The sequence below is a fragment of the Petromyzon marinus genome (assembly GCF_048934315.1).
Source record: "Petromyzon marinus isolate PM22_M1 ecotype Great Lakes invasive population chromosome 73 unlocalized genomic scaffold, UKy_Petmar_22M1.pri1.0 chr73_unloc.4, whole genome shotgun sequence".
NCBI lineage: Eukaryota > Metazoa > Chordata > Hyperoartia > Petromyzontiformes > Petromyzontidae > Petromyzon > Petromyzon marinus.
The window spans coordinates 107,501-119,943 of record NW_027422610.1 but is presented as its reverse complement, the minus strand read 5'-3'; the positions used below and the strand labels follow the sequence as shown (position 1 = coordinate 119,943).

Below are 12,443 nucleotides of genomic sequence, written 5' to 3'. Positions count from 1 at the left end.
ATTGGCTCTCCACACGCGGATGTGACGTCATCCACATTATTAACCTCACCACACGCGGCCGTGGCGTCATCTACATCATTGGCTCTCCACACGCGGATGTGACGTCATCCACATTATTGGGCCCTCCACACGCGGCCGTGACGTCATCCTCCGCGCGCGGCGGCGAGAGCGGGGGGGGTCCCAGGGGTCGAGAGGGGGGGGTGGGGGAAGGAACTTTCCCCGGGTGCCTCATTACCATAACCGCGCGTGACGTCACCCAACCCCCTCATTAGCATACCGCTGCCGCCCGCGACGTCACTTCCGTCATCACCCCCAACCCCCCACCAAAGATGGCGTCCATGGCGAGCGAGGTTCGTTTTCGGCGGATTTGTGAATTAAATTTTTATTTTTTTTAAAACTTCAAATCCCTCGGCGTTTTTTTCCCCCCCTATCGGGGGGTTGGCTGTGTTGGGGGGCGATTCGAGTTGTTTTTTTTAGGCCAGCTATATGAGATCTTCACTCAAAACTGCTCTTAGAGCTCTGAGTTGTGTACAACCCTATAGCTGCCCACTGCTAATTCAGTGGCCTAGAATTATGGCTCTAGATTTTGGTGTTATAATTTATTTATGTTAGTTTATTGTTAGACTGATAGCCTAAATCTTAGTTGTCTTGTGGTTGTTGTTGTTGTAGTATGGAGTTAGACTGATGGCCTTAATCTAAGTTGTCTTGTGGTTGTTGTTGTTGTAGTAACGGAGTTAGCCTGATGGCCTTAATCTAAAGTTGTCTTGTTGTGGTTGTTGTTGTTGTAACGGTGTTAGACTGATGGCCTTAATCTAAGTTGTCTTGTGGTTGTTGTTGTTGTAGTAACGGAGTTAGACTGATGGCCTTAATCTAAGTTGTCTTGTGGTTGTTGTTGTAGTAACGGAGTTAGACTGATGACCTTAATCTAAGTTGTCTTGTGGTTGTTGTTGTAGTAACGGAGTTAGACTGATGGCCTTAATCTAAGTTGTCTTGTGGTTGTTGTTGTTGTAGTAACGGAGTTAGACTGATGGCCTTAATCTAAGTTGTCTTGTGGTTGTTGTTGTAGTAACGGAGTTAGACTGATGGCCTTAATCTAAGTTGTCTTGTGGTTGTTGTTGTTGTAGTAACGGAGTTAGACTGACGGCCTTAATCTAAGTTGTCTTGTGGTTGTTGTTGTAGTAACGGAGTTAGACTGATGGCCTTAATCTAAGTTGTCTTGTGGTTGTTGTTGTTGTAGTAACGGAGTTAGACTGATGGCCTTAATCTAAGTTGTCTTGTGGTTGTTGTTGTTGTAACGGTGTTAGACTGATGGCCTTAATCTAAGTTGTCTTGTGGTTGTTGTTGTTGTAGTAACGGAGTTAGACTGATGGCCTTAATCTAAGTTGTCTTGTGGTTGTTGTTGTAGTAACGGAGTTAGACTGATGACCTTAATCTAAGTTGTCTTGTGGTTGTTGTTGTAGTAACGGAGTTAGACTGATGGCCTTAATCTAAGTTGTCTTGTGGTTGTTGTTGTTGTAGTAACGGAGTTAGACTGATGGCCTTAATCTAAGTTGTCTTGTGGTTGTTGTTGTAGTAACGGAGTTAGACTGATGGCCTTAATCTAAGTTGTCTTGTGGTTGTTGTTGTTGTAGTAACGGAGTTAGACTGACGGCCTTAATCTAAGTTGTCTTGTGGTTGTTGTTGTAGTAACGGAGTTAGACTGATGGCCTTAATCTAAGTTGTCTTGTGGTTGTTGTTGTAGTAACGGAGTTAGACTGATGGCCTTAATCTAAGTTGTCTTGTGGTTGTTGTTGTTGTTGTTGTAACGGTGTTAGACTGACGGCCTTAATCTAAGTTGTCTTGTGGTTGTTGTTGTAGTAACGGAGTTAGACTGATGGCCTTAATCTAAGTTGTCTTGTGGTTGTTGTTGTAGTAACGGAGTTAGACTGATGGCCTTAATCTAAGTTGTCTTGTGGTGGTTGTTGTTGTTGTAGTAACGGAGTTAGACTGATGGCCTTAATCTAAGTTGTCTTGTGGTTGTTGTTGTAGTAACGGAGTTAGACTGATGGCCTTAATCTAAGTTGTCTTGTGGTTGTTGTTGTAGTAACGGAGTTAGACTGATGGCCTTAATCTAAGTTGTCTTGTGGTTGTTGTAGTACAGAGTTAGACTGATGGCCTTAATCTAAGTTGTCTTGTGGTTGTTGTTGTAGTAACGGAGTTAGACTGATGGCCTTAATCTAAGTTGTCTTGTGGTTGTTGTTGCAGTAACGGAGTTAGACTGATGGCCTTAATCTAAGTTGTCTTGTGGTTGTTGTTGTTGTAGTAACGGAGTTAGACTGATGGCCTTAATCTAAGTTGTCTTGTGGTTGTTGTTGTAGTAACGGAGTTAGACTGATGGCCTTAATCTAAGTTGTCTTGTGGTTGTTGTTGTTGTAGTAACGGAGTTAGACTGACGGCCTTAATCTAAGTTGTCTTGTGGTTGTTGTTGTAGTAACGGAGTTAGACTGATGGCCTTAATCTAAGTTGTCTTGTGGTTGTTGTTGTAGTAACGGAGTTAGACTGATGGCCTTAATCTAAGTTGTCTTGTGGTTGTTGTTGTTGTAACGGTGTTAGACTGACGGCCTTAATCTAAGTTGTCTTGTGGTTGTTGTTGTAGTAACGGAGTTAGACTGATGGCCTTAATCTAAGTTGTCTTGTGGTTGTTGTTGTTGTAGTAACGGAGTTAGACTGATGGCCTTAATCTAAGTTGTCTTGTGGTTGTTGTTGTTGTAGTAACGGAGTTAGACTGATGGCCTTAATCTAAGTTGTCTTGTGGTTGTTGTTGTAGTAACGGAGTTAGACTGATGGCCTTAATCTAAGTTGTCTTGTGGTTGTTGTTGTAGTAACGGAGTTAGACTGATGGCCTTAATCTAAGTTGTCTTGTGGTTGTTGTAGTACAGAGTTAGACTGATGGCCTTAATCTAAGTTGTCTTGTGGTTGTTGTTGTAGTAACGGAGTTAGACTGATGGCCTTAATCTAAGTTGTCTTGTGGTTGTTGTTGCAGTAACGGAGTTAGACTGACGGCCTTAATCTAAGTTGTCTTGTGGTTGTTGTTGTAGTAAGGAGTTATACTGATGGCCTTAATCTTAGTTGTCTTGTTGTTGTTGTTGTAGTAACGGAGTTAGACTGATGGCCTTAATCTAAGTTGTCTTGTGGTTGTTGTTGTAGTAACGGAGTTAGACTGATGGCCTTAATCTAAGTTGTCTTGTGGTTGTTGTAGTAACGGAGTTAGACTGATGGCCTTAATCTAAGTTGTCTTGTGGTTGTTGTAGTAGTAACGGAGTTAGACTGATGGCCTTAATCTAAGTTGTCTTGTTGTGGTTGTTGTAGTAACGGAGTTAGACTGATGGCCTTAATCTAAGTTGTCTTGTGGTTGTTGTAGTAACGGAGTTTGACTGATGGCCTTAATCTAAGTTGTCTTGTGGTTGTTGTTGTAGTAACGGAGTTAGACTGATGGCCTTAATCTAAAGTTGTCTTGTGGTTGTTGTTGTTGTTGTAGTAACGGAGTTAGACTGATGGCCTTCATCTAAAGTTGTCTTGTGGTGGTTGTTGTAGTAACGGAGTTAGACTGATGGCCTTAATCTAAGTTGTCTTGTTGTTGTAGTAACGGAGTTAGACTGACGGCCTTAATCTAAGTTGTATTGTGGTTGTTGTTGTTGTAGTACGGAGTTAGACTGATGGCCTTAATCTAAGTTGTCTTGTGGTTGTTGTTGTAGTACGGAGTTAGACTGATGGCCTTAATCTAAGTTGTCTTGTGGTTGTTGTTGTAGTAACGGAGTTAGACTGATGACCTTAATCTAAGTTGTCTTGTGGTTGTTGTTGTTGTAGTAACGGAGTTAGACTGATGGCCTTAATCTAAGTTGTCTTGTGGTTGTTGTTGTAGTAACGGAGTTAGACTGATGGCCTTAATCTAAGTTGTCTTCTGGTTGTTGTTGTTGTTGTAGTAACGGAGTTAGACTGATGGCCTTAATCTAAGTTGTCTTGTGGTTGTTGTTGTTGTAGTAACGGAGTTAGACTGATGGCCTTAATCTAATTTGTCTTGTGGTTGTTGTTGTAGTAACGGAGTTAGACTGATGGCCTTAATCTAAGTTGTCTTGTGATTGTTGTTGTTGTAGTAACGGAGTTAGACTGATGGCCTTAATCTAAGTTGTCTTGTGGTTGTTGTTGTAGTAACGGAGTTAGACTGATGGCCTTAATCTAATTTGTCTTGTGGTTGTTGTTGTAGTAACGGAGTTAGACTGATGGCCTTAATCTAAGTTGTCTTGTGGTTGTTGTTGTTGTAGTAACGGAGTTAGACTGATGGCCTTAATCTAAGTTGTCTTCTGGTTGTTGTTGTTGTAGTAACGGAGTTAGACTGATGGCCTTAATCTAATTTGTCTTGTGGTTGTTGTTGTAGTAACGGAGTTAGACTGATGGCCTTAATCTAAGTTGAGATGTTTCTCTTGTTCACGTTTTTTAGTTTGTTGCTGTTGCACCCGATTCAAGAGGCGAATGGCTCACAGGGCTAGACCAACATGAATGAAACCATGAACTGTGAACTATTTGAACGGGAGGGGAGACATTGACAACAGGTTACCCTTAATTTGACAGGCGACACGGGGGAGCGAACGGGCGTCCACGTGTTGTGTGGAGCGGGGTTTGTCAGAATTAGGGAAATCGCTTCACAGAGGTCCACGTGGCCTCGTCTATCGCCTCGTTGTCTGTGTCTCTGTGTCTCTCTGTGTGTGTGTCTGTGGCACTGTGTCTCTCCCCGTGTCTCTCTCTGTGTCACTGTGTCTCTCCCCGTGTCTCTCTCTGTGTCACTGTGTCTCTCTCTGTGTCTCTCTGTCTCACCGTGTCTCTCTGTGTCTCTGTGTCTCTCTCTGTGTGTGTGTGTGTGTCTGTGGCACTGTGTCTCTCCCCGTGTCTCTCTGTGTCTCACCGTGTCTCTCTGTGTGTATCTGTGGCACTGTGTCTCTCACTGTGTATCACCGTGTCTCTGTCTCACCGTGTCTCTGTGTGTGTATCTGTGGCACTGTCTCTCTCCGTGTCTCTCTCACCGTGTCTCACCGTGTCTCTCTGTGTCACCGTGTCTCTCTGTGTCTCATCGTGTCTCTCTGTCTCACCGTGTCTCTCTGTGTGTATCTGTGTCACTGTGTCTCTCACTGTGTCTCTCCCTGTGTCTCTCCCTGTGTCTCTCACCGTGTATCAGTGTCACTGTGTCTCTCACCGTGTCTCTCTCTCTATATCTGTGGCACTGTGTCTCTCCCCGTGTCTCTCTCTCTGTCTCTCTGTCTCTCACTGTGTCTCTCTCTCTGTGTCTCACTGTGTCTCTCTGTCTCACTGTGTCTCTCTGTCTCACTGTGTCTCTCTGTGTGTATCTGTGGTACTGTGTCTCTCCCCGTGTCTCACCGTGTCTCTGTCTCACCGTGTCTCTCTGTGTCACCGTGTCTCTCACTGTGTATCTCTGTCTCACCGTGTCTCTCTGTGTGTATCTGTGGCACTGTCTCTCCCCGTGTCTCTCTCTGTGTCACTGTGTCTCTCACTGTGTCTCTCTGTCTCACCGTGTCTCTCTGTGTCTCACTGTGTCTCTCACCGTGTATCTGTGTCACTGTGTCTCACCGTGTCTCTCTCTGTGTCTCTCTGTCTCACTGTGTCTCTCTGTCTCACCGTGTCTCTCTCTCTATATCTGTGGCACTGTGTCTCTCCCCGTGTCTCTCTCTGTGTCACTGTGTCTCTCACTGTGTCTCTCTGTCTCACCGTGTCTCTCTGTGTCTCACTGTGTCTCTCACCGTGTATCTGTGTCACTGTGTCTCACCGTGTCTCTCTCTGTGTCTCTCTGTCTCACTGTGTCTCTCTGTCTCACCGTGTCTCTCTCTCTATATCTGTGGCACTGTGTCTCTCCCCGTGTCTCTCTCTGTGTCACTGTGTCTCTCACTGTGTCTCTCCCTGTGTCTCTCCCTGTGTCTCTCACCGTGTATCAGTGTCACTGTGTCTCTCACCGTGTCTCTCTCTCTATATCTGTGGCACTGTGTCTCTCCCCGTGTCTCTCTCTCTGTCTCTCTGTCTCTCACTGTGTCTCTCTCTCTGTGTCTCACTGTGTCTCTCTGTCTCACTGTGTCTCTCTGTCTCACTGTGTCTCTCTGTGTGTATCTGTGGTACTGTGTCTCTCCCCGTGTCTCACCGTGTCTCTGTCTCACCGTGTCTCTCTGTGTCACCGTGTCTCTCACTGTGTATCTCTGTCTCACCGTGTCTCTCTGTGTGTATCTGTGGCACTGTCTCTCCCCGTGTCTCTCTCTGTGTCACTGTGTCTCTCACTGTGTCTCTCTGTCTCACCGTGTCTCTCTGTGTCTCACTGTGTCTCTCACCGTGTATCTGTGTCACTGTGTCTCACCGTGTCTCTCTCTGTGTCTCTCTGTCTCACTGTGTCTCTCTGTCTCACCGTGTCTCTCTCTCTATATCTGTGGCACTGTGTCTCTCCCCGTGTCTCTCTCTGTGTCACTGTGTCTCTCACTGTGTCTCTCCCTGTGTCTCTCCCTGTGTCTCTCACCGTGTATCAGTGTCACTGTGTCTCTCACCGTGTCTCTCCCCGTGTCTCTCTCTGTCTCACTGTGTCTCTCTGTGTGTATCTGTGGCACTGTGTCTCTCCCCGTGTCTCTCTCTGTGTCACTGTGTCTCTCTGTGTCTCTCTGTCTCACTGTGTCTCTCTGTCTCACTGTGTCTCTCTCTGTGTATCTGTGGCACTGTGTCTCTCCCTGTGTCTCACTGTGTCTCTCTGTCTCACTGTGTCTCTCTGTGTCACCGTGTCTCTCACTGTGTATCTGTGTCACTGTGTCTCTCCCTGTGTCTCACTGTGTCTCTCTGTCTCACTGTGTCTCTCTGTGTCACCGTGTCTCTCACTGTGTATCTGTGTCACCGTGTCTCTCCCTGTGTCTCACTGTGTCTCTCTGTCTCACTGTGTCTCTCTGTGTCACCGTGTCTCTCACTGTGTATCTGTGTCACTGTGTCTCTCACTGTGTCTCACCGTGTCTCTCTGTCTCACCGTGTCTCTCTGTGTCACCGTGTCTCTCACTGTGTCTCTGTGTCTCTGTGTCACCGTGTCTCTCTCCGTGTGTATCTGTGGCACTGTGTCTCACTGTGTCTCACTGTGTCTCTCTGTCTCACCGTGTCTCTGTGTGTGTATCTGTGGCACTATGTCTCACTGTGTCTCACTGTGTCTCTCTGTCTCACCGTGTCTCTGTGTGTGTATCTGTGGCACTGTGTCTCTCACCGTGTCTCTGTCTCACCGTGTCTCTGTGTGTCTCACTGTGTCTCTCCCTGTGTCTCACTGTGTCTCTCTGTCTCACTGTGTCTCTCTGTGTCACCGTGTCTCTCACTGTGTCTCTCACTGTGTCTCTCACTGTGTCTCTGTGTCTCTCTGTCTCACTGTGTCTCTCTCTGTGTCTCACTGTGTCTCTCTCTGTGTATCTGTGTCACTGTGTCTCTCCCCGTGTCTCTCTCTGTGTCACTGTGTCTCTCTGTGTGTCTCTCTGTGTCCCTCTGTGTATCTGTGTCACTTTGTCTTTCACTGTGTCTCACCGTGTCTCTCTGTGTCACCGTGTCTCTCACTGTGTCTCTCTGTCTCACCGTGTCTCTCTGTGTGTATCTGTGGCACTGTGTCTCTCCCCGTGTCTCTCTCTGTGTCACTGTGTCTCTTACTTTGTCTCCCTGTGTCTCACTGTGTCTCACTGTGTCTCTCTCTGTGTACCTGTGTCACTGTGTCTCTTACTGTGTCTCTCTGTGTGTCTCTCTGACAGTGTCTCTCTGTGTGTCTCACTGTGTGTCTCTGTGTCTCTCACTGTGTGTGTCTCACTGTGTGTGTCTCACTGTGTGTGTCTGTGTGTCTCTGTGTCTCTCTCACTGTGTGTCTCTCTCACTGTGTGTCTCTCTGTGTGTCTCCCTGTGTGTCTCTCACTGTGTGTGTCTCACTGTGTGTGTCTCCCTGTGTGTCTCTCACTGTGTGTGTCTCACTGTGTGTGTCTCACTGTGTGTCTCTGTCTCCCCCCGTGTCTCCTCCCGCATGTCCGCCAGGCTCCGTGTGTCTCTCACTGTGTGTCTCTCACTGTGTGTCTCTCACTGTGTGTCTCTCACTGTGTGTCTCTCACTGTGTGTCTCTCACTGTGTGTCTCTGTGTCTCTCACTGTGTGTCTCTCACTGTGTGTCTCTCACTGTGTGTCTCTCACTGTGTGTCTCTCACTGTGTGTCTCTCACTGTGTGTCTCTGTGTCTCACTGTGTGTCTCTGTGTCTCTCTCACTGTGTGTCTCTCACTGTGTGTCTCTCACTGTGTGTCTCTGTGTCTCTCACTGTGTGTCTCTCACTGTGTGTCTCTGTGTCTCTCACTGTGAGTCTCTCACTGTGTGTCTCTCACTGTGTGTCTCTCACTGTGTGTCTCTGTGTCTCTCACTGTGTGTCTCTGTGTCTCTCTCACTGTGTGTCTCTCACTGTGTGTCTCACTGTGTGTCTCTGTGTCTCTCTCACTGTGTGTCTCTCACTGTGTGTCTCTGTGTCTCTCAATGTGTGTCTCTGTGTCTCTCTCACTGTGTGTCTCTCACTGTGTGTCTCACTGTGTGTCTCTCTCACTGTGTGTCTCTCACTGTGTGTCTCACTGTGTGTCTCTCTGTGTCTCTCTCACTGTGTGTGTCTCACTGTGTGTCTCTGTGTCTCTCACTGTGTGTCTCTCACTGTGTGTCTCTGTGTCTCTCACTGTGTGTCTCTCACTGTGTGTCTCTGTGTCTCTGTGTGTCTCTGTGTCTCTCACTGTGTGTCTCTCACTGTGTGTCTCTCACTGTGTGTCTCTGTGTCTCACTGTGTGTCTCACTGTGTGTCTCACCCTGTGTCTCACTGTGTGTCTCACTGTGTGTCTCACTGTGTGTCTCACCCTGTGTGTCTCTGTGTCTCTCACTGTGTGTGTCTCACTGTGTGTCTCTGTGTCTCTCACTGTGTGTCTCCCTGTCTGTCTCCCTGTGTGTCTCACCCTGTGTCTCACCCTGTGTCTCACCGTGTGTCTCACTGTGTGTCTCACTGTGTGTCTCACTGTGTGTCTCTCACTGTGTGTCTCTCACTGTGTGTCTCACTGTGTGTCTCTGTGTCTCACTGTGTGTCTCACTGTGTGTCTCACTGTGTGTCTCTCTCTGTGTCTCTGTGTGTGTCTCACTTTGTGTCTCACTGTGTCTCACTGTGTCTCACTGTGTGTCTCACTGTGTGTCTCTCTCTCTGTGTCTCTGTGTGTGTCTCACTTTGTGTCTCACTGTGTCTCACTGTGTCTCACTGTGTGTCTCACTGTGTGTCTCTGTGTCTCTGTGTGTGTCTCACTTTGTGTCTCACTGTGTCTCACTGTGTCTCGCCCTGTGTGTCCGCCAGGCTCCGTGTGTCTCTGTGTGTGTCTCACTGTGTGTCTCACTGTGTGTCTCACTGTGTCTCTCACTGTGTCTCACTGTGTGTCTCACTGTGTCTCACTGTGTGTCTCACTGTGTCTCACTGTGTGTCTCACTCTGTGTCTCACTGTGTGTCTCACTGTGTGTCTCTGTGTCTCTCACTGTGTGTCTCACTGTGTGTCTCACTGTGTGTCTCTGTGTCTCTGTGTGTGTCTCACTGTGTCTCACTGTGTGTCTCTGTGCCTCTGTGTGTGTCTCACTGTGTGTCTCACTGTGTGTCTCTGTGTCTCTGTGTGTGTCTCACTGTGTCTCACTGTGTGTCTCTGTGCCTCTGTGTGTGTCTCACTGTGTGTCTCACTGTGTGTCTCTGTGTCTCTGTGTGTGTCTCACTGTGTCTCACTGTGTGTCTCTGTGTCTCTCTGTGTGTCTCTCACTGTGTGTCTCTCACTGTGTGTGTCTCACTGTGTGTGTCTCACTGTGTGTGTGTCTCTGTGTCTCACTGTGTGTGTCTCACTGTGTGTCTCTGTGTCTCTCTCACTGTGTGTCTCACTGTGTGTCTCACTGTGTGTCTCACTGTGTGTCTCTCTGTGTGTCTCTCACTGTGTGTCTCTCACTGTGTGTGTCTTACTGTGTGTGTCTTACTGTGTGTGTCTCACTGTGTCTCACTGTGTGTGTCTCACTGTGTGTGTGTCTCTGTGTCTCACTGTGTGTGTCTCACTGTGTGTGTCTCACTGTGTGTGTCTCTGTGTGTCTCACTGTGTGTCTCTCTGTGTGTCTCACTGTGTCTCTCACTGTGTGTCTCTCACTGTGTGTCTCTGTGCCTCTGTGTGTGTCTCACTGTGTGTCTCACTGTGTGTCTCTGTGTGTCTCTCTGTGTCTCTCTGTGTGTCTCTCACTGTGTGTCTCTCACTGTGTGTCTCTCACTGTGTGTCTCTGTGCCTCTGTGTGTGTCTCACTGTGTGTCTCACTGTGTGTCTCTGTGTGTCTCTCTGTGTCTCTCTGTGTGTCTCTCACTGTGTGTCTCTCACTGTGTGTCTCTGTGCCTCTGTGTGTGTCTCACTGTGTGTCTCACTGTGTGTCTCTGTGTGTCTCTCTGTGTCTCTCTGTGTGTGTCTCACTGTGTGTCTCACTGTGTGTCTCTGTGCCTCTGTGTGTGTCTCACTGTGTGTCTCACTGTGTGTCTCTGTGTCTCTGTGTGTGTCTCACTTTGTGTCTCACTGTGTCTCTCTGTGTGTCTCTCTGTGTCTCTCTGTGTGTCTCTCACTGTGTGTCTCTCACTGTGTGTGTCTCACTTTGTGTCTCACTGTGTCTCTCTGTGTGTCTCTCTGTGTCTCTCTGTGTGTCTCACTGTGTGTCTCTCACTGTGTGTGTCTCACTGTGTGTGTCTCACTGTGTGTGTGTCTGTGTCTCACTGTGTGTGTCTCACTGTGTGTCTCTCTGTGTCTCTCTGTGTGTCTCTCACTGTGTGTCTCTCACTGTGTGTGTCTCACTGTGTGTGTCTCACTGTGTGTGTGTCTCTGTGTCTCACTGTGTGTGTCTCACTGTGTGTCTCTGTGTCTCTCTCACTGTGTGTCTCACTGTGTGTCTCACTGTGTGTCTCTGTGTCTCTGTGTGTGTCTCACTGTGTGTCTCACTGTGTGTCTCTGTGTCTCTGTGTGTGTCTCACTGTGTGTCTCACTGTGTGTCTCTGTGCCTCTGTGTGTGTCTCACTGTGTGTCTCACTGTGTGTCTCTGTGCCTCTGTGTGTGTCTCACTGTGTGTCTCACTGTGTGTCTCTGTGTCTCTGTGTGTGTCTCACTGTGTGTCTCACTGTGTGTCTCTGTGCCTCTGTGTGTGTCTCACTGTGTGTCTCACTGTGTGTCTCTGTGCCTCTGTGTGTGTCTCACTGTGTGTCTCACTGTGTGTCTCTGTGCCTCTGTGTGTGTCTCACTGTGTGTCTCACTGTGTGTCTCTGTGTCTCTATGTGTGTCTCACTGTGTCTCTCACTGTGTCTCTGTGTGTCTCTCTGTGTCTCTCTGTGTGTCTCTCACTGTGTGTCTCTCACTGTGTGTCTCTCACTGTGTGTGTCTCACTGTGTGTGTCTCACTGTGTGTGTCTCACTGTGTGTGTCTCACTGTGTCTCTCACTGTGTGTCTCTCACTGTGTGTGTCTCACTGTGTGTGTCTCACTGGGGAGCGGTAATGTAGTGGTTAGCGCTACGCTGCGCTATGAACCTGGCGACCCGGGTTCGATTCCCGCTCACGGCCAACACCAGTGACGATTATTTGAACCGGTCCCGGGCCTCCCCTAGGTCGACTCAGCCTCAAATGAGTACCTGGTGTGGTGTGTAAACATCGTCACTAGGGAGACAAAGGCGGTCGGGCGTGGTGCTGGCCACCCACCCCCTCGTGTACCGTTCCGGCCTTCATAGGTGCTCGCTAACAGCACTTGCCCCTACAGTCTGTTAAGGCTATACGGGGGATCTTTGTCTTTGTCTTTTGTGTCTCACTGTGTGTGTCTCACTGTGTCTCACTGTGTGTGTCTCACTGTGTGTCTCTCACTGTGTGTCTCACTGTGTCTCTCTCACTGTGTCTCTCTCACTGTGTGTGTCTCTGTGTGTCTCACTGTGTCTCTCACTGTGTCTCACTCTGTGTCTCACTGTGTGTCTCTCTGTCTCCCCCCGTGTCTCGCCCCGCGTGTCTCCAACAGGCTCCGTGTGTCTCTGGAGACGCCTGTGATAAGAGGTCGGAGAGACTCAAGAAGCTGAGAGAGCTGCACCTCAGACGGGTGAGTGAGAGAGAGAGTGTGAGAGAGAGATATATAGTGTGTGAGTGAGTGTGTGAGAGTTAGTGAGAGTGAGTGAGAGTGTGTGAGAGAGTATGAGTGTGAGAGTGTGAGTGAGTGAGATAGTGAGAGTGTGTGTGAGTGTGAGAGTGTGAGTGAGAGATAGTGTGAGTGAGTGAGTGTGAGTGCGATAGTGTGAGTGAGAGAGAGAGAGAGTGTGAGTGAGTGTGAGTGAGAGAGAGAGAGAGTGTGAGTGAGTGTGAGTGAGA

The 12,443-nt window shown here is 48.0% G+C and overlaps 1 protein-coding gene across 3 annotated transcripts in view; it reads left to right on the top strand.

Annotated features, from left to right (window-relative positions):
- The first annotated feature begins 247 nt into the window (after positions 1-247).
- The window catches only part of LOC142908140 (pre-mRNA-splicing factor syf2-like), a 60,155-nt gene continuing 47,959 nt past the window's right edge, over positions 248-12,443 (top strand). For 2 of the 3 annotated variants that reach the window (XM_076058406.1, XM_076058405.1), the window contains exons 1-2: positions 248-350; positions 12,100-12,177. In XM_076058406.1, coding sequence (XP_075914521.1) covers positions 330-350; positions 12,100-12,177 — 99 coding nt within the window. In that variant the 5' untranslated portion in view covers positions 248-329. Of the gene's footprint in view, positions 351-12,097; positions 12,178-12,443 lie in introns of those variants that run through there. The other variant, XM_076058404.1, reaches the window with a different exon arrangement.